Raw genomic sequence first — 20,516 nt, 5'->3', positions numbered from 1 at the left:
TCCTAAGCGGGACCGAGCAGGTTGCCATCAGCGCCACCTAGGACGTGATAATATCTGGGCAGCTATCGAGTCGAGCAGGAGTTTCAGTAGGCTGTTGATGTCAACAACCTCAACATATAAACTTGTAACCACATTAAAATCAAAGAGGTAAAATTAAAGAAGAAAAAACTGTTTTAAACTACTAAACGAGTTAATTATGGAGCCCGACCGAAATACTATGGTTGCTGTTTTGCAATTTCTCCGTAAACATAATTTAAAGGTAACGTATACAATATAACGACCGACATAACCTCTCAACCAATGTTTCCATTTACCTATAAAAATCATAAGAAGTATATTCTAACAAATGACCAATAATTACTATCTGTGAATCATTTATCTCTTCAGGGAACCGAAGACTTGTTAAGAAAAGAGGCTAATTTAGCAGACGTTGCGATTGATGAAAATCAACAGACTGATTCAGAAGTGAGCAGTGTATTATCAGCCTACAAAAGTGAGGGAGATCCAGCCCTCTATGAAAAAGCATACAGTGAATTGAAAAAATTTGTCGAAAGTGCACTAGACATTTACAAACATGAATTGGGCACTATACTGTATCCAGTACTGGTTCATATGTATCTTGAGCTGGTGTACAATAATCACTCAAAAGAAGCCAAACAAATGATGGAGAAATTCAGTGGCAATCTCGAGGAATATTATCAAAGTGATTTGAGAAAATTGTCGAACGTTACAACAAGAGAGCAAATGGCTGAGAATGAACTCTCAGACACCTTCAAATCCAACCAATTCATCATCAGAATATCACGAGATACTCTATCAATACTCAAGCGTCACTTACATGAGAAAAAACACAGCGTTCTGTTGAATATTATCCAGGAGCATTTGTATTTCGATATGTATGAAGGTGTTGCCAGAAATAAACAGCAGATTCAGGCCACATCGGGAGCAATGTTGGGTGAAGCAACGAGACAGGACAACAAAACAAAAGTATATTATGGTCTCCTGAAAGAGCCAGACATCCAGTGTGTTCCACCAGCTGAAGAGGAAGAGGGTGAGGATGGCGCCACAGAGGGGGACAAGCCAAAGAAAAAAAAGCCGAAAAAGGATCCATTATTCTCGAAGAAAACTAAATCAGATCCTAATGCACCACCTGTGGGACGAATGCCGCTACCAAACCTCAAAGATGCTGACAAATTGGAGAAGATAAAAGCCTTACGTGAAGTCTCGAAGAGGGTGAACCTCAACGCCGACTCTCTACCTTCAATTTGTTTTTACACTCTCTTAAATAGTGTTCACAGCGTGACAGCTGCCGAAATTGCTGAGGATTCGAGCCTCCTCGCTGTTGGTTTCTCTGATTCAACGTTGAAGGTTTGGAGTGTGGTTCCACAGAAATTGAGGCTTATGAAATCGGGGGAGGCTTTGGTCGATATTAATCGTGAGGCTGATGATGTTTTAGTCAGGATGATGGATGATAGAACTGCTGAGACTGTGAGAACGCTTCATGGACACAGTGGACCTATTTATAGTTTGAGCTTCAGTCCTGATAGGAATCTTCTATTGTCTTGTGGAGAAGATGCTACTAGTACGATTTATTTTATTATTTATATTATTCATCTTCATTCATTATTATGCCATTATTAGTAGAGAACTACGGAAGGAAGTTAAAAGACATCGCACCTTCTAATAAAAACAATAGGGTTGCAAAGTAATTTTAGAAATTAAATTAGCAGCTAGACGTCACATAACTCTCACGTTAATTGATTTATTCATATGTTTCTATATTTCCAGTTAGATTATGGTCACTCCACACATGGACCTGTGTAGTCTGTTACAAAGGGCATTTATTCCCAGTCTGGTGCGTTCGTTTCTCATCCCATGGATACTATTTCGCTACTGGTTCACACGACAAAACAGTCAGACTATGGGCAACAGACTCTCACCAGCCTCTGAGAATATTTGCTGGTCATTATTCAGACGTCGATGTCGTTCAGTTCCATCCGAATTCGAATTACATTGTCAGTGGCTCCAGTGATATGACGATTAGACTTTGGGATTGTGTTACTGGAAATCAAGTCAGACTTATGACAGGGCACAAGGCCCCGATCTTTGCGTTGTCATTCTCGATTGAGGGGAGATTCTTAGCATCCGCTGGGGCTGACAACAGAGTTCTCGTCTGGGATCTCGCACATGGACATCTTGTTGCTGCGTTAGATGGACATACTGGCACTATTCACACCCTTTCCTTTAGCAGAGATGGAAATATTTTGGTTTCAGGTAATGGACTTGATAGACGATCTCATTAGAAAAAATATTTTGACGCTGATCATTTGAAAATCCTTTTATTTTGTGTATATTAATCAATTGTTCTACATTTTAGCTTCGCTAGACTGCACATTAAAATTATGGGACTTCACCAAACTAGCAGAAGAGATGAGTCTCGAGGACGTCAATGTATCCCACAATCCGGACGTCAAAACAGCATCTGAGTGTTACCTGTTACGTACATTTGCAACAAAAAGTTCACCAGTATTGGCTCTCCATTTTTCCCGGAGAAATCTTCTCCTCAGTGTTGGAATGTACGAGTCTTCGTAAACATCCCTTAAATCATCATGTACAAATATTCATATTCCACGCAATAAATTCGTCAAAATATTCTCCAATAAATCAAGAGTGCACTGAATTTATTCTCCACGATCTACTTTCTATCCCCCAGTATCTTACGCAACCCCAGTATAAAACAATCATTCTTTACATAACGAGAGGCATTCAATCATTATAATTATTCACTCATAAAGTACTGTTCTCTTGATGAGGGACTCGTAATCAAAGGGCGCGAGCAGTTTCGGGCATGCGTATTGTGGACCAAAAAAAAACATTCTGCATTTTTTGATCAGTTCAGACTCTACGATTATCACAGATTTTTGAAACACAAGTGAATGTTTTCCTCGTATCCGCCTCACCACCTTAATGATGAAAAAAAGAAATACATATGGAACCAGTCTCGATAAAAGTGAAACTAGAGTCCTGAGATAGTGGAGTAACAGCAGCTCTTGTAGTTGGGCGTCGCCAGAAAATTCATTTTTGTGTGCAGGAGAAATTCAAAAGTATGGGCGACAATTACATTAGGTTAGGTATGTAAACTCGTCAGTATAGAAAAAAAAATTCCGATAGATTTGAATGAATCAGTCTGAGAAAGAAAGATTTCGTATTTTCTAAATGTAATGCAGACACTTAATATTTTATACAGCTTTTTTTGTTGTCATTTTAACCTCCTGATAGAGCATTGGACTCATTCACTGATGACAGGAAAAGATCTATCCCATGTTTGAAAAATAAAAGTCACCAACGGTCTCCCTCTAACATACGTCACTTGTTTCAGAAAACTATGAAATGCTCAAAGCGTTGTACGACTTTAAAGCAACATTCGCCAAGACCCTGAGTTTCAGCGAGAGTGATCACTTCATACTCCACCAATCAAACACGAAGCAGAGAAACTGGTGGCAGGTGGTCAACAATGCAGGCCAACTCGGTTACATTCCCTCCAACTACGTGACAACCGTTAAAGTTGAGCCCCAATTCATGATAAATTTTCTCGACGAGTGCATTGAGAAATTGCGAACTGAGTTTTCAAATCCAGGAGCACCATTGCCAATCGACAAGCAGGATCTACTTCAAAGACTGATCGAGAAGAAGAGACAGGCGGATCTGAGCAGAAAACCTAAGAAACAGGCGCCACAGCCTCCAACGTTCACTAACTCATCGCCAGTGAAGGAGCCGTCGACCCCTCAAGAACCTAATGACGAAAAAATAAATAAACTAGTCAGTAATGACAGACCTAAAGGGAAGATCTACCCTTACGAAGGAGACACCAATACCAGCCCTCAACTTAAATCAGAACGCAAGAGTTCCATCACCGAGCAGCCACCCAGGCCTCTGTTTCTCCGACAAACATCATCAGAGATGGTACAGCACGTACATTGTGAGAAGGATGACATTCAGAAAAGTGTATCACAATCTACCGTACGACAGACTCGATCATCGCCGAAGAAGAGTAAACAATCGCCATTGGAACTTGATTCCCATGCAGCTTACAAAATTCTCAACGAAGTGAGAAAACATACTCAATTAAGCTACGAAATGTCAAAACTGGCTGTGACTGTGGTCGTTTCTGGACTCCAGCAGTATTTACCGTGTAATATTAGTCATTACTTCGACATTGTACTGAATCAATTAGAGAAACCACTGATGATATCGAATATGAGTATTGAGGAGACCTACGATGCCGAGAGGTTGAAGGTCATTTTCATTGAATTGACTTCCTGCAAAGAGGATTCACAACAAAGAAGTTGGATGCTCTACGAGGACGAGGCCATTATAGTAGATTATATCAAAGAACTCACTTCTATCCTGACGAATGCTGATGCCAACGTTTCAAGACATGCTCTGAGGTTGGACCAGTACAATGGAATCAATACGTTGATACAGTACTATCAGATGGAAGCGAGGTGGACTATCAGGCAATTACTCCTTCAATCCTTCGGTGTCATGTGCAGCTTGGATCCTGTCGTTGTTACCATCATGCTCAATAGTATTCTTCCCATGGAGCTCGCCAGGGACATGAGGAGTAACCCCAGAAATGTTCCGAAGTTGAATTATTCTTCTCTTCTACTTACCATGATTTTTTCAATGGGAGAACGAATGCCGATTACTCATGTCGAGCAGTTGGGACCGGAGTTCATATCATTTCTCTTAGAGTTAATCGAGGACCCACCGGATACCGATTTGGACGATCAAATTCCTGATCTGTTTCTCAATTTGATATTGTCGTATAATCTTCAGTTCAGTAATTCGGAGAATATTTTGCTGAGTTCGCTGAAGACCCGGTCCAATGCTAAAACTTTCACGCAGAAGATTCTACTTCTGCTTAATCGAGAAGGTATGTGAATGAAAATTAATTGTGATTATTTGACAAAGGATAAATTCGTGAGAAGTCTATTCATATTTATTTCATGTTTATTTTGTGAGGATATTCATGTGCTAAATTATTTCCTGGGTGTTTCCTGAAGTAAAATAGTCAAATTAGTGGGAAATTTCTAAAAAAAAAATTGTTTTTAAATATGTACCGTTTTATGTTGGCAGAGGATCCTGTCCGGATATTTGACCACGAACCTGCACCACCTCATTCAGTCCTTAAGTTATTCATCGACTTGTTCGGAAGCGAAATAACTGCATCGCTATTTTATACGAATGATGTCAAAGTTCTTATTGATATTGTACTGAGACAGTTATTTGACATTCCACCTGGGGAAAAGGTATTTTATATTTTTCATTCAGTTATCTATACTTTTCTCCCTAAATCATTCATCATAAAGAATTCATCTTGATTAATCACTCATGAATAATTCACAAATGTGTTAAGGATTCTCCATCTGATTTATCTTTTGACTGCTGAAATCTCAATTTTTCTACCATTATCCCCTATAGAGACGACTATACCTGGAGCTCTGCCGACGTGTCTTACGAACGTCGGGCTATGACGATCATCGACATAGATCTGAAGATCTTCTCAAATGTTTTACGCGGTAACTATTTTATCTTGCAGAATATCTCAAAAACAGTTAGATTATGTGATTGCCAGTTTTCTTGATCTTATGTGGCAATATTTTTCTACTGAAATGTGATGGTTTTACTGATCTCACTTCGTTTTTCACTAGGATATTTTGCGAAGAAGGACCAGAGAGTCAAGGGGATCAACAATTGATACGTGAAATCAGCGTTGAATTTCCGAATCTCTTCAAAATGTGACATTTATTACACCCCTCCTTGTACAGGGAGGTGGACGATGATGATCTGCACACTCTTGTTTAAATTTTATGACATAGAATGTCATCCTGTTATATTTTTTTGAATGGATGATTTTGACGCTTTGTGAAGATACTCACTCATTTTATCAATATCTCTGTAAATTGAATAATTGAACCAGTGATGAGATGACTCTAATGATGAGCCGGTCATTCACAAAATATATTTATCCTATTACTGGTTCATCCGATAAATAATCAGAAGTAATTCGCTGTTAGCTTTTCTTTCAAATTTCGAAAATTCTAAAAAGATTTCATCTCTTTTAATGGAGTATTGCTGGAGGTCGTAATTATGCAGAAAGTAACTCTAGATAATGTTTGAATGCCATTGCAATTACTCAGACCGTCTTATCTGACAAATTAGAAAGTTAAAGAATGATAAAGTAGAAATATATTTGAAGAGAAGAAAAATAATTAGTAATTATGAAAATACAATTGAATCTAAGGACGTAGCGACTGTCGTGTGATGATGAATTAAATCACCAGGGCGTTTCTCTTGTAGATGGTTCCATTTGGTAAATATGTCTCGAAATTTGAGATATTCATGGACAAACAATATATTTCACGCCTTGCCGGGGAGAACAGATCGTCCTCCCCCACGTGCAAGATTCTGAGCTGAAGGCGAGGATGGCAAGCACCTGGAGGTGGGTAGCATGTTTGCCACGATGTAGTGTGGACAAAATCTTTCCAGACCTCGCGTCTGGAATATAATTATTGAATGACTGAAAGTGGTAAATTTCAGAAATGTTCCAAAGTTTTGAAATATTATATCCTTTCATGTGATACGTACAGTTTATGTGATCAAATAAAAAAATCAAAGAGCTCAAAATTGAAGATGTTTATTTCTTAAAACCTGTGACCGAAGGAATTTTAATTGAAAAAAAATCTAGTTTTGTGACTTGATAAACAACGTCGACATTTAGTCATAAAAATTGATGTTTCCGATAATCGAAAATCGTTGCCCGTCGGCATTACGATTAATTAATTAGTGATTGACTCGCATGGGCGATAAAGAGGGGGAGACAAACTCATGTTTATGAAAGTAAATACCCAGAAACCAGCATTTTATCCTTTGAAGTATTTTATTTATAACAATGAATGAATGTTGATGTTAACTGAATCACTTGGAACGACCAAATTCCGAGTGATTCGCTATAAAAATAATATGCGTACGAAAGAATAATGTATATCAGGCAATTACGTATTGCATCAGTATTCGGTGACAATGTAATTGTTTACAAATGCGAACGTAAAGATTTGTATGTCAGCAACTTAACATGAATAATGATGTATAAAATCAATATCGTGCGAATAGTGAATCGAAAGAATGAAATGACAGTAGCATAAACTGATTTAGTTGACAATTCCAGTGTCAACTGATGATTTTTTATTCGCCAGTCATCATCTCCATGAATTCTGAAAGGAAAACAAAATGTTTCATCAATATTTTCGACATCAAACGAATTTACGACGATGTAAGATGAATTTTGATAGTTGGTGATCTCATTTCAATGGGTAAACGATCTCGTAATGCCAAGTTCTCAGGAGTGAACTTGAAACGTCAAGGGTTTGGGCAATCTATTCAGAAAATAGATAATTATTTGCGTAAATGTTTTTGCATGCCAGAAACTGTCCGAATGGTACAAATTGAAGGTATCAAAGTGATTAATGATTATTGTTGCTATCGAGGTGAAAGTGATGGACTATTACGAACTAGACAATTTTATCAAAGAACCCAACGAACCGTGCCTTTTTTATAGACTATTTTTCATACTAATTTTTAAACTAATCTCTCCATATGAACTTTCAATGCCTATATCATGCTAATTAGTTGTTCTCTTTCTATTAAATGGATTTATCGCTTTAAAATTCTCTTACCATCGAAATCAACAGTGCCAGATCCGTCAGAATCGATTTCTTCGATCATAATGTCAAGTTCTTCATCAGTGAGTTGATCATCAAGTTCTCGGAGGATTTCTCTCAAACATGTTGTTGGGATATATCCATTGCCTTTGGAATGATAATTAATTTTCGATTAATTGATAAAGTGTATGAAGCAAACATCTTCTGTCGAGGGATATTATTTTTAGATTTGCGATCCAGCCAATATTCGGAAGAATATGACACATCATTTGTTTCATGGAGATTCTATTCTTGTTTGGTTGTTTGACAACATTTGTGCTTTCATTCAATCCGTTTTGGCTCCACTCCAATCACACTGATCTTTCAACAACGCACAATATCATCAAGGTCTTATTACCTTCTTTATCATAGAGCCTGAACGCCTCTCTGAGTTCCTTCTCGAGGGCTTCCGCGTCTTCTTCAACGATGAATTTAGCAGCGAGCGTTACAAATTCGTCAAACTCCAAACGGCCAGATTCTAAATAATCATTTCATCAGTCGATAATTCGTGGGCATGAGAAGTTTATAAGAAAAATAAAGAACTGATGTATTACTGTCTGCGTCGACTTCATCAATGAGTTCATCAAGAATTTTTTTGTTGAAGGGCTGGCCCATCAGCCGAAGAATGTCCGCCACCATATCAGTCGGAATACTACCGCTTTTTTCACGGTCAAAACTGTCGAATGCCTTGCGCAGAACTAAAAAAGATTATAAATATTTTCATTTTTACAAATGAGCAAAAAAACAAATGTGAGGCCCAATTCCAGCACACGGAAAAAATTAAGATTCGCTGCCTGTGAACGATTTTAACGTTCATAAAGAAAAATTTGTGAGGATTTTTAAAAAGATTTGGCAGAAATCCGAAAGCAATTGATTTTTCTATCAGGAAATTTCCAGTATCGAAATTTTTCCCAGGTCGTCAGTTCGTCAGTTGCAAAGAGGTGTAATGGAGAGGATTCTATGGGGTTTTGGAAGCCGGGTGATAATAATAATAAGAATACTATTATTATGTTATTATTTTTGAAAGAAAAGGCTGAGTACGGTTGAAAACGTTGACTTTCATTTTGATCTAAATTCAGGATTTTCGTGTATTCTTGGAAGACGAAGCATGGTGTTAACATTTTGAGATAGAAAACGAACAATAAAATCCATTTAAATAACAATTGGCACATGATAGAGCCGGCCAAATAGGCCTTAATCTAAATTTGAACCTGAGCAGAAGAGCTTCCATTTTCGCATTCGGTGAACACCGGTTCATTTAATTACTCAATGAATCTGACGATCGAAATCAATGGAATTTCTCTCTAAAAAAAAATAGCCTGCAGTAGAAACGGCCCACTTGAGTCAGCCCATCGGCAATTCACCCCTCGACGTTTCCCCAACGTTAATTCCGCGGGAACATCTACACACATGTCAAAATGCCTCAAAAAGTTCAAATTTAGATCATATGTTAATACTCCGTCGTTCCGCATTGATTTACACCGATAACTTAATCAATTTCCTGACTCATCGGGCCAATGTACACAAATATTCCCACGTTGAAAGTCTCGATACTAAAATTTACAATACAGGGAATAAACATATTCTATTCATAGCGATCCTCGGATTGCTGGATCAATCGTCACTCGATACTCCTCCATCAGGGTGAGACTATACTTAGTCAGGAGGCACGGCAGCTGCCGGCGATCGAGTAAAACGTAAATAAACTCGAATGCGGTAACGTGGGGAATCGAGAAAATGGGGCAACAATATTAATTCCCCGTGTTCATTCTCCTAATGAATATCAAATACTTGAGGATTATTTTCATTACTCACCAGCGATTTGTTCCGGGGGCAGTTCATCGGCCTGTGCATCAACAGAAATTATTAAATAATCTGTTCACGTTCAAAACAATAATACAATGCACTATCAGATTGATTTTTTTGAAATTTCAACGAAAACCGCCTTTATGAGTTCAGTTCAAGATCAAGCAGTTCATGAAATGACTAATTTATATTTATATTTGAGAAAGTTCCCGCCGTTCGATCATTGTTATAAATTTCATCAGCTCTTCACTTGAAATTTCATAAATAATCGTCCAATAGTGTAGCTAAATGATATTAAACATCGATCGAGAGAGATCAAATCCAGATGACAGAACATTCAAAGATGCAAAAATTTTTAATTCGATCCATGCAGAACAATGATTTCCACTTTTTAATTTCATTTAGTTGAATTAAATAACAGAATTATAAACAGTCGTCGATAACTTGGTAAACTCGCACTTAATGTCGCAGTTAACGTAATATTCAAATAATTGAATTCACTTATTGTGTACCGGTTGGGCCAACGAATTTTCTGTTATCATTCTCATTGAACAGAACACTGATGCAAGGGAAATAAAAATTAATAAAGAAAGTGTTGCGTAGAAATTTAGATGGGCAAATGCGTTCGATTAATTTTGAAAGTGTGAAAAAAAATGTTATGACGAGAGCGAGAGATAATCCAGTTGTATCGTGGGTGTTTACCAGGGTGACGACTTACAAGATCATCAGGAATTGAACATACCATCTTAGCGGTATTAATTAAACCCTTTGTCACTTGATAACGCTAATGATACTGATAAATTATTTAATCCACGTGTTTCCTGCGCTCGGCGATGATGAACTGGTGTATTTGATACTGGGTGTACGTGCCCCAGCTTCTCGGGTAATATTCATAGCCGGGGGTATAGCGGTTGCGGGTATGAACCCTCGTTTCCCCCTTGCCTCAAGAGAGAAACATTTTCCGTCTTCTCGTAGTCGAAAGCTCCAGCCAATCCCGGCGAGATTGAAAGCGGCAGCAGAAAACACGACGCTTGCGCTATTCTGGGATTGGGGATAGTAGAGAGTAAAAGCGGTGAAGAATATAAAATGCAGATCGAGCTAAATACGAGAGAGTAAAAAAAGAGAAATGCCTAGAAGAAAGAAACATTTTTTAAACATTTCAATTCTGGTATATTTTCACGTGATCAAGCCACCACATTCGATGGGCTATCGTTTTCCATTGGCTCGATCAGCTCTTGATCCGGCGATGTTGAATTTTTTTACCACGTCTCTTGCTTTTGGTAGATATTTCTTGACTTTCTATCGCCTTTCAGAAGGCACTTTTGTAACCATTCACTATCACATGTGTTTTCAGACATGAAATTGAGGGGTTGAGCACACACTGTTGTTGTTACAAAAATAGAGACAGAAATCCTTTATGATGAGCGTAAACGACAGTAAAGCATAAAAACTAAAAGCTGGGGTATCGAAAGTTACTGAAGACGTATTGTATTTTGGTGGTAATTCTCCATCGGTGGTACAATGTGCATATTATTATCTCAAATTCTCGGATGATTTTATTTTTCTCACATCGGCTGAACAACCTAAAGTATATCTACTGCGATAGAGTGAAATACTACAATTTAGATTTCATATAATTATTTACTGATAAAAGAGAAATTGATTAATTAATATGTTGGGAAATTTAATGCAACTAATAATAACTGGATATGAATAAGAAAATCAATAGATAAATGTAAAGTAGGTCTTACGACTCTAAATAAATTAAAAAACTACCTACAAAAGCTTCATGTACATTTTTAGTTGTTTTTTAAATGAAAGATCTGTTGACAGAGGCATTTTAACGCCTCTCTTAAGCATCAACCTCAAATTTCATTTTTTCATAATGAATAACCATCTGTGCGAGCCATCAAAAATGCACCTGAACCTTGTAGAAGAAATTCGCAAATCGTAAATCAATTATACTGAATTTATTGGAGTCACTCCTACAATAATAAACCTCCGAACATAGAAAATTGGCCTGAAAAGCGAGATGTCACAGCAGATTGTTGGAATCTGTACAACACCACAAGAAATTTGGCTACCAGAATAATAACACTAGAAACGTGCTACGCCAACCCCAATCCCCTATTATTTCGTAATTACTACAACGTAGTAACGCAGCTATAACGCTTTTGGGTAGAATCGTTTCTATTGTTTCCTCGATGTTCATAACTTACCTAAATTCTAACTGAGTTATTAATATGAGAAAGAGAAACAAACGTGCATTTTCTTTTTTTGGAATATGTTTCAGGATATCCCTAAGGAAAACAAACAGTGGACATCGAGTATATAACAGTGTGGTATATAAGTAAGAGTAAATAAATAAGCAGCCCCACATTATGAATAGAAAATGGATTTCCAATTTCTGAAGCTAATAATCCGAAACCACCCTCAAGTAAAAATGATTTTGATTGAACACATTTTAGCTTATTCATTGATGACACGTATGTTCTTTCCTTGATTTTCCGGACCTTCCCTCGTAGTTGTTCGTCTACCATCAGGGACTCTTGTTGGCTTACGCTCTCATTTGTTTAAAAACGACGGGAAGGAACAAATTATTAAGACTCTAGATCTATCAACTCTATCTGTTGACTTTACAACATTTAATATTAACTGAGTTGAATACAGCTAATCCTTCGGTACTTGAATAGAATAAATTATTAGAACCATTATGTTTGGAAAAATAACTCCAGAGTTTGCAATACAATGGACTAAGTGGGGAACTACAATTATATTTGCGATACCTCCAAACTCGAAAGCGAGCCGATTTACAAAGATAAGTTTTCAAATGGCCAGGGGGCTGTCTATGATTATTGCCATAATGGCCATTATTTTTGGACTTAATACAGCATGGACAGTGCGGAAAAGTTCTACGATACTTATGAGCATATTGACTGCAGTGGTTACTTCGATTGATGTTTTTGCAAAAATGATCATTGCCAAAGTTCATCATCATAGACTTCAGGTGAGTAGTGGTTTGAGAAAATATTGTCCCCATGATTTTTTTTCCATTCCTGTTAATAAAAAAAAATCTTCCGTAAATTTTGCAGTGTTTAATGTACAAGTTGGACACATTTATAAAGAATGCCAGAGCCTACGAACGACAAGTCTTAATGGATTACGTGGAAAGAGGGACTCCTTTTCAATTCACTTATAATATATTATCACTAATAGGAAGTCTGCTATATGCATTTAGCCCTTTTATAACGGGTCAACCATTTCCAAGCCCAATTCAATTTCCCTTCCTCGTTGATAAGCATCCAGTTTACGACATAATTTATTCAATGCAAGTTATAAACACTATTCAAAATGTTGGTATCGGTTTTTTTCTCTTTCAATTGAGCATCTTCCTCTGCTATGGGGCCATTCAACTTGATATTCTTGCTGACAAAATGAAAAATGTCAATAGTGTTGAAAAACTTAAAGAGCATATTTCCACACATCAGAGTATACTGCGGTAAATATTTCTTTCCTAATGCCACCCATCGGCACCATTCATAATACTTCGTTATACTTCGTCTCTAAGGGATATTGACGACACCATCAAGACCATGCGGCCAGTGATAGTAACAGCAGTTGTAGCGACCACAATTATAGCTGTACTCACAGGGACACTTACAATAAGAGTGAGTTCATCCTCAAGGAATGATTTTCAATTCAGACTAATTGATCGTATTGGCCATAGAATGAATCAATGGTATACAAAGCCCAGTTTGCGCTAATTAGCGTACTCTACTGCTTCGAACTCCTCTCTGTTGCTTGGGCAGCGGAAGTCATAACAACGGCGGTAAGATATTACTGCGAAGATTATTTTCATTTTTACAGTCATCTGTTATGGGATTACCCAGAGTGAAGGAGTTGGTTGGGCGCTGTACAACTCTCCGTGGATCGAGAAATCACATGAATTTAAAGCGACTGTTCTTCTGGTGATGCACAGGTGTCAAAAACCTCCAGTCATTAGAATCGATGGATTCTTGCCGAAATTATCGATGAGTTATTATGCATCGGTACGGGAGTTTTTTAAAAATTATATCAGTGATGACATCGGGTGGTCGGTGATTTCGATAGTTTTTTGTTTTTTTTTTCAGTACATCTCAGTAACATATTCAGCCTTCAATACACTGCGAGCCATGACAAAGTAGTGAATGGACGATCAGACTATTCTTCATAATTTGAGTAAAGTTAGAAAATCCAAAAAGGTTCAATTTGGAAGTAGAAATGTAACGCCTACCGAGATCTTTATAAATAAATTTGTATTGGTAATCAATTCATCGATTTATATGTATAAAAACATTTAATGAAATACCCTACATGAGTTCAGTTGATAAATACACTCATTACGTTCACACTCACTGCGATCCTGTGGAAAGGAGAGCGAGGATCGCGCTGGTGGTACCGACGGAGAAAATGTAGTTAATGGCAGGTGAGAAGCTCTTCAGGAGGTAGAACGACGCGAAGATAACAATGGCCAAGAATAATGCGTTGTTGTAGAAAATTGAGAAAGTCGTTGCCTCGTAATCAGCAACTTCGTTCTTCTTCCACAGGATCCTCTCGTCCTTCTCTTTCTTGCTCATTTTTTTGTCCTCAGCGAGTTTACGAGTCATTTCCCTGGTTACTGCATCTTCCCTCTTCACAGCGATCTATAGTACGACATCATATTGGATGATTAGATCAATTATTAAGCATAATTTAATTTACATTCTACGACATTTGGCAATAATCGCTCAGAGATTAAGACCGATAATTCTAAGTTCTGGATTTTTGAAGAAAATGAAATAAAAAGACAATCATATGGACCTAGTGGTTGTGGGATTAATTGTGGAACGCCAAGTAATGCTGAGGGTGATTGCTAAAAGGATGGGTGGCCACATGGGAACACCTTTGAAAAGTCAGCTTTTCCCCAAACTCAAGGAAAAGCATACGGTTGTGGGCGTAAAAAAATGTAATAATAATAATGATAATAATAATAATATGAAATTATTCAAATATTTTTAATTTCATATCTTAAAAAATCCAAGCAAAGCAAAAATTGTCACTATTTTCGCCGCAACGCATTCTTCTGATGTACCTAAATAGACGCTATAATATATAATGCAAATTTTTCATATACATGGAGAGAAAAATTCTTTAAAAATTACGCGTCTGCTCCGTAGTCTGCTAGTTTTAACAATATTCGGCAAAAATGATGGAACAGTTGCGCACTTTTTCAGTGCACTTTCCGGAAAAAGTCCAAAATGTGCCAGAAATAGTATGGAACGTTCATTGAAAAAATGAGTAACTGTTCCGTAATTTTTGCTGAATACTGTTTTGACTGACGGATTACGAAAAAGGCACCTAATTTTTAGAGAATTTTCGCGCGTACTGTATACGATAAAACAGTTGTGTAGAATTTAAGTATTACCTTGTGTTTCAGGATAAACTTCGTGTTTTTGTACGCCAGGGCAAGAGCATATGTGCTGAGAAGCGTTACAATTATGAAGAAGATTACATTGGCATAAAGATCGATAAGATGAATCCTCCAGAATAACCCTGAAAACAAAATATATAATCCAAGTTAAAAATCATATTTATTAACTTCAGGAGACGTTTTTAGTGAATGTCTTCCATTTAAAAAGTGTCAAAAATGAATGGAACATATAATAAAATAAATTAGATGACAATGATACTAATATTTCGCTATTAACAGGAAACACCTGTTTATTCATTTAAACCCCTTAAGAATGCTTCTTCTACAATTGTTAATTTTTATCTATGAAAATATTTTATTAATTCGCTGATTGCGTTGTTGAATGAATAAAGTAGCTCCGGACCCAAAAAATAATAATTACAGAAGAAATAGCAATCTGAAGAATTTTTAGAAGTAGGGATTCCGATTCTCTACAGCTACATGTATATTAGAACGATTTTGAAAAATATGTCAATGAGAAGAGTACAATTGGAGAGCAACTGGTTGAAAATGAAAAAAACATCATTGAATTTTATTCTGTAAGTCTCTAGTTATCGGGAATAAACGAAATAATGCTTGTATCCACCCCCAGTATGTTTGCTTACTGGAGGAATATACCATTCCTAACCCTGGATCGCTTCGAAAAATCTCTTTCAAAACGCCAAATAATGAATTAACCCCTGTATGAAAGCCTCCCTGTCATACCAAAGCACCCCCTAAGACAACAAAATGACAACAAGGGTCAAGGAAAAATATAAAAATTATGAAATAAATCCACTTACAGATGGGAATAGCTGATACGATGAGAGCATTTCCGAAGAACAAGGCAGATGATTTCGTTGATACATTTCTGGAGAAGTCCTGAAGGAGTAACTCCTCTTCCTTGGTGAATGCCTTAGACTTTCCCGACATTTTTCCTCAGTTTGGTTCGACAAAACAGCTAGTATACCCAAGGAATCGTATTTCACTCCTCAGTCCACAACACAACAAGTGAATCCGGCAACGAAACCTCGAATTTCTCTGTGCATTGACTGCGAACACTATTTCTCTGACAACGTGTCCACCGTAACGTCATTCCAGGGAACAACGGTGGCAGCACTTATCAGTTCGTTGGCACTTGGGTGAATTTCCATTCATCGACAGTTGCTCGATCGTCATTGGTCTATTTATTGAGGCTGACGTCTTGCAGCTTCACGATATTTTTTTGTGAAACTCACAGCCATTATTGGAAGACGAGTTCAACTAGTGCTAATTTTTTAGGAAAGTCAACACGCTCTGAAGTTTATCGATGAAATCTTGATAAATGTTTTTGTGAAAGAATGTCCTTTGTTCTGTAATGATATTGGGCATGGGAATTGCTGCATGACAATGCAGTCAATTTTCATGATGAAATGTTTGATGTAAAGGTGTGAGGATGAGCAAGTTATGGGTAAATAGTTTGTAACAAAAACAAATGATGGAATTCGTGAGTGACACTGGAGATACACTTGATCCGCGCATACAAGTGAGAGGAGAACATTCTTGATGAGGTCACGATGAATAGGATTTTTGTCATTTAGTTTTTTCATTGATTTGCAGCTCGAGTTGGAGAATTTAAATAATGCCACCGAGGATATAAACAAACTCGAGAGTGAGTTGGATGTGAGTAATGAAAAAAACTATCATTCAAAATAAATAGCAATAAATTTTCTTATTTTTTTCGTTATTGTTATCACTTTAAAGTCATCTCTATCCATTTAATCTATTTATTAACTTATTTCGATCCACAATTATTCCATTAGTTGGACTTTTTCTTATTTTATTTGCCCTATGAAAAAATTGAGTTGACATTATCTGGAGCTGATATGAACAAAGTAATGAAAAATTGCTCGTAAATTTCAGGAAGCTCGCGCAGTCTTCAAACAATTACTTTCCGATTACGGACAGTTAAAAGAAATGGCCAGCAAAATAGGATTCGGTTTCATTGATAAAGCACGATGTTATTACGAAGCCTTGGAAGAAGCGCGACGAGCCCAGGTGAGTCATACAAAAAATACCGATTTCATGGAAAAAAAACACGAAGATGACTGCTCATGTGAATAATTTTCGTAATTAATTCAACTCTTTCTGGTTACCATTGTTGATGAATTTGCTTCAAGAAGACTGACATAAACATTGCTTTTGGATTACAATGTCATAACTCAGGAATTTATTAAAAATTATAATGACCTATTTAGGTCCAGTGCCAATACCAAGTGCAGTTATTTCAAAGAGCTAGTGAATTTCATGCAGCAGCGAAAAAAAATGCAGCGTCTGCGGAAATCAGATGCATGTCGAGTAAACAGGACGTGAATTTTGATCAAACATGGCAAGATATGTTGAACCATGCTACGACTAAGGTAGGATTAATTTTTTTTTTCATGATGATTCGCGGAAATGACCTGCCTGGTTATGGAGATGGAAAAATTAATTATCGAAATTCCGTTATTCATATAAAATTGATTGTTCAACAACATAAATTTTAAAAAATAAGCAAACATTATGCATCATATTAATTTTTTCCAATTATTTGGAAACAAATAGACGTCGGTAACTCGAAAACTCAGTAGAATTGAGGAGTTGTCCCATAAACTTTAAATTATTCTAAAGTAATTATTGATATCACATGCAATTTTTCATATCCATTCATATTTGAACTAATCAGTGGACGAATATATATCATCAGGTGATGAACGCAGCCAATAAAAAAGCAGAGTGTGAGAAGGAACACTTGGAAAAAGCTTTAATCTTCGTTAATGCTGAAAGAAAAGCCCAGGAGTACGAGAAAAAATACCATCGAGCGATAATTAAAACTCGGCCGTACTTCGAGGCGCGAACGATGTGTGAAGAAAAACTCGAAATGCAAAAGCAACAAGTCGAGTGCCTACAGAAAGCTGTGAGGGATGCTAAACGAAATTATGCCAAGAGCTTCAGGGCTTTAGAAGAAATTAGTAATCAAATTCATGAGCATCGAAGAGCCTACGGTAATATATCAGAGTTCAATATATAGTATTTAAAGTGATAATAGTTCCTGTCGAATTTGGAAAGGGCCTGTCCAAACGTTATCTGAAAACAATCCTCAGCATATCAATCGCTTAAATTTCCTTAATATCCTGTCTTAAGTAATAGGACTCTCGAAATCTATAATTCATGATATTTGAAATTTCAGTGAATGGACCACGAGAACCTGGTGTGGGTGCAGAATTGATGAGTTCAGAGACGAGTTTGAACTATGAAAATGATTTGAACAGGGTAATTAATAATATTTTCACTATTCGATCTTTTTTCTTTGTGGAAAATAAAAAAAAATACCTCAAGCGTTAAAACGCTAAAGGAAGAGTCATATTTACACATTATCATGTCTTCAGGGAATATTAGGCCCAGAACATCGAACAGAGAATATTAATAATCGCCAGGTGGATGGCAGCGAAACACCTCAAACCCAATGGGAAATTGAATTCCAAACGAAGATGAAAAAACTACAAAAACTACCTTCAGAGGAATTCGGTAGTGAAACAAGCATCGAAAATTCAAATTCTGGTTCATCAAATGCTCATCAATGTGACAAGAGCTCTCTAAATCCGATGGGTCATTCATGTCAAGACTTACAAATAACGTGTCAAAATCAAGAGTTCACAAATAGTCCAATGCATCCAGTTCTGGAAAATTACAATCTAGTGAATAATTCGGGGACTTCAAAATCTCTGGGTGATATTCCAGCGAGTTTCAGTGCAGACTTTGAAGCTATGATGAAAACTCAGATAAAAAGTTCTCCATGGACATCGAAAGACTATTAAATATTCGATCTGATGAATTGACACTCTCTCAGAATTAGCATTGAGGGTTTTCCCTTCCTTCAGTATTTAATTAATTAAATTCGTTGAAATTTTCTATTCATCTAAAATGAGTGAATTATGAAGAGTGAAACAACTCTTGTTATTTATGCTCAGAGTTGGCTAACGATGAATTGATTCTCTCAAGACTGAGAGCAAGACATAAGTAGAAAAGCAAGTGATATTAATAAATAGGGTAATACTAAGTGGATTGATGGTTTAATCGTTCTATCACTTCCATAGTTGCATGGTGGAACATAAGGTTTCATCGACATTAACGCTTGAACCATTGCTGATAAATTGAATGGAATTATTCAATTTTTAGTTCAGTAAATAGTAAACAGTTACGAAATTGTCAACACATGTAATTCTTTATCAAGCATAGGATTCTCCCCATTAACGAAATTTCGGCTTTAATGGAATACAGAACCGAATTGAGTAATACTCTACAATCGAAATGCTCAACTGAGAACGTGTGTTCTTGTTTTTCCGTCAATTGGTCGATACTAAGATGAATGCGTCATTTTCAATGTATTTGTAAAACTATTTGATACCTGGTCCTTGTTAATGTCCATTGGACTGACAGAAAACATTGATTTGTATGTATATATAATTAATAAAAGTTTAATATTTCTCATGTCTTTTGTGAGAGATTTCTCGAATTTTTAATTTCATTTCTTTATTAATTTCTATTTGTTGCCTTCGACACCCTCTTGACTAATCCTATGCGGTATTCTATGTCAAGTGAATTTGTTCACTCTTCCTTGGAGATTACTCTCCATTTTTTTAATGGCGGAGGTACTTCAAAGCCTATTTTTGAATTTGTTTTCAATAGAATATTTCGGTGATAAAAATTGTTCTTTATCTTTTAGTTTTTTTAGTAACTTAAATAACGATTGATCATAAGTTAAAATGTTGCAGTTTCTACGATCTATAAAAATATTCTCAGTATTTTTTATTAATACATACCTCCTCAATGGAAAAGTGTTTCTTGGCCGTAGAAAAAGTCGAAATTATTTACAGGACGATGAAGCACAACCATTGACTCTTGTCACATATGACAGCTCATATATCTGTGAAAAATTATGTATATCTGCCTGTGTAAACTGTACTCATGCAAAAGTCGGTTGGATCTCACAAAATTACGCTTAACAGGTTGAAAATAAAAGAACAAACACTTTTTTATTGATTTCATAATCATAATAATTAATGGTAATTTCTTTTGTCTTACAGTAAATGGAACAGTTATCAATAATATAATGAAATACGATGGATTGTATACAAACAGGGGGAGGGAGAAGAAATTATTCCGAGTTACATTCAAATTTTTATTATTAATGCTTTCACGGATCTCTGTCTACGCATCGTACTCATCCCCAAAATATTCATCAATATTGTTCCAATATTCACGAAACCAACTGCTTTCACTCGAATGTCTGATTGGAATATTACCCCTTAATACCCATAAAAGCAATTGACCAGCTCCTGTCTGGTATTTATAAAGCAGCAGAGTATCGAAGTGTTCTTCAAACCTTTTTTTAATAATAACATGTCTTTCCATTCATATACACAAGTACTGTAAGAATTTAAACGTTCACACGTTGTACA

At 36.5% G+C, this 20,516-nt stretch overlaps 5 protein-coding genes across 8 annotated transcripts; 3 read left to right on the top strand and 2 right to left on the bottom strand.

Annotated features, from left to right (window-relative positions):
- The first annotated feature begins 83 nt into the window (after positions 1-83).
- LOC135172379 (transcription initiation factor TFIID subunit 5) lies at positions 84-2,664 on the top strand. Its single transcript, XM_064138484.1, has 4 exons — positions 84-259; positions 388-1,582; positions 1,789-2,274; positions 2,378-2,664. Exons 1-4 carry the CDS (start codon positions 197-199, stop codon positions 2,590-2,592), a joined length of 1,959 nt encoding a protein of 652 aa, XP_063994554.1. The 5' UTR covers positions 84-196; the 3' UTR covers positions 2,593-2,664.
- A 143-nt stretch (positions 2,665-2,807) lies between these two features.
- Positions 2,808-6,313, top strand: LOC135172394 (NCK-interacting protein with SH3 domain). Of its 2 annotated transcripts, none has more exons than XM_064138488.1 (5): positions 2,808-3,131; positions 3,380-4,936; positions 5,140-5,312; positions 5,485-5,582; positions 5,715-6,313. In XM_064138488.1, exons 1-5 carry the CDS (start codon positions 3,107-3,109, stop codon positions 5,803-5,805), a joined length of 1,944 nt encoding a protein of 647 aa, XP_063994558.1. In that variant the 5' UTR covers positions 2,808-3,106; the 3' UTR covers positions 5,806-6,313. The 2 variants fall into 2 exon arrangements, with proteins under 2 accessions (XP_063994558.1, XP_063994563.1); XM_064138493.1 differs by lacking the exon at positions 2,808-3,131 and adding an exon at positions 3,156-3,218.
- Positions 6,314-6,924: 611 nt separating this feature from the next.
- On the bottom strand, positions 6,925-10,453 carry LOC135172521 (troponin C, isoallergen Bla g 6.0301). Of its 2 annotated transcripts, none has more exons than XM_064138556.1 (6): positions 10,312-10,453; positions 9,579-9,609; positions 8,318-8,461; positions 8,122-8,241; positions 7,740-7,871; positions 6,925-7,277 (listed from the first exon to the last, which is right to left on the bottom strand). In XM_064138556.1, exons 1-6 carry the CDS (start codon positions 10,312-10,314, stop codon positions 7,249-7,251), a joined length of 459 nt encoding a protein of 152 aa, XP_063994626.1. In that variant the 5' UTR covers positions 10,315-10,453; the 3' UTR covers positions 6,925-7,248. The 2 variants fall into 2 exon arrangements, with proteins under 2 accessions (XP_063994626.1, XP_063994625.1); XM_064138555.1 differs by having other exon boundaries at positions 10,288-10,427.
- Positions 10,454-13,846: 3,393 nt separating this feature from the next.
- On the bottom strand, positions 13,847-16,111 carry LOC135172520 (translocon-associated protein subunit gamma). Its single transcript, XM_064138554.1, has 3 exons — positions 15,840-16,111; positions 15,013-15,140; positions 13,847-14,251 (listed from the first exon to the last, which is right to left on the bottom strand). Exons 1-3 carry the CDS (start codon positions 15,967-15,969, stop codon positions 13,961-13,963), a joined length of 549 nt encoding a protein of 182 aa, XP_063994624.1. The 5' UTR covers positions 15,970-16,111; the 3' UTR covers positions 13,847-13,960.
- Positions 16,112-16,235: 124 nt separating this feature from the next.
- LOC135172509 (SH3 domain-binding protein 5 homolog) lies at positions 16,236-19,582 on the top strand. Of its 2 annotated transcripts, none has more exons than XM_064138547.1 (7): positions 16,236-16,561; positions 16,636-16,698; positions 16,939-17,073; positions 17,274-17,435; positions 17,762-18,059; positions 18,245-18,327; positions 18,444-19,582. In XM_064138547.1, exons 1-7 carry the CDS (start codon positions 16,511-16,513, stop codon positions 18,870-18,872), a joined length of 1,221 nt encoding a protein of 406 aa, XP_063994617.1. In that variant the 5' UTR covers positions 16,236-16,510; the 3' UTR covers positions 18,873-19,582. The 2 variants fall into 2 exon arrangements, with proteins under 2 accessions (XP_063994617.1, XP_063994620.1); XM_064138550.1 differs by having other exon boundaries at positions 16,617-16,698.
- Positions 19,583-20,516: the final 934 nt, after the last annotated feature.

This window comes from Diachasmimorpha longicaudata, chromosome 2 (assembly GCF_034640455.1).
Source record: "Diachasmimorpha longicaudata isolate KC_UGA_2023 chromosome 2, iyDiaLong2, whole genome shotgun sequence".
NCBI lineage: Eukaryota > Metazoa > Arthropoda > Insecta > Hymenoptera > Braconidae > Diachasmimorpha > Diachasmimorpha longicaudata.
The sequence above is the reverse complement of the archived record's forward strand: the minus strand, read 5'-3'. Positions and strand labels throughout refer to the sequence as shown.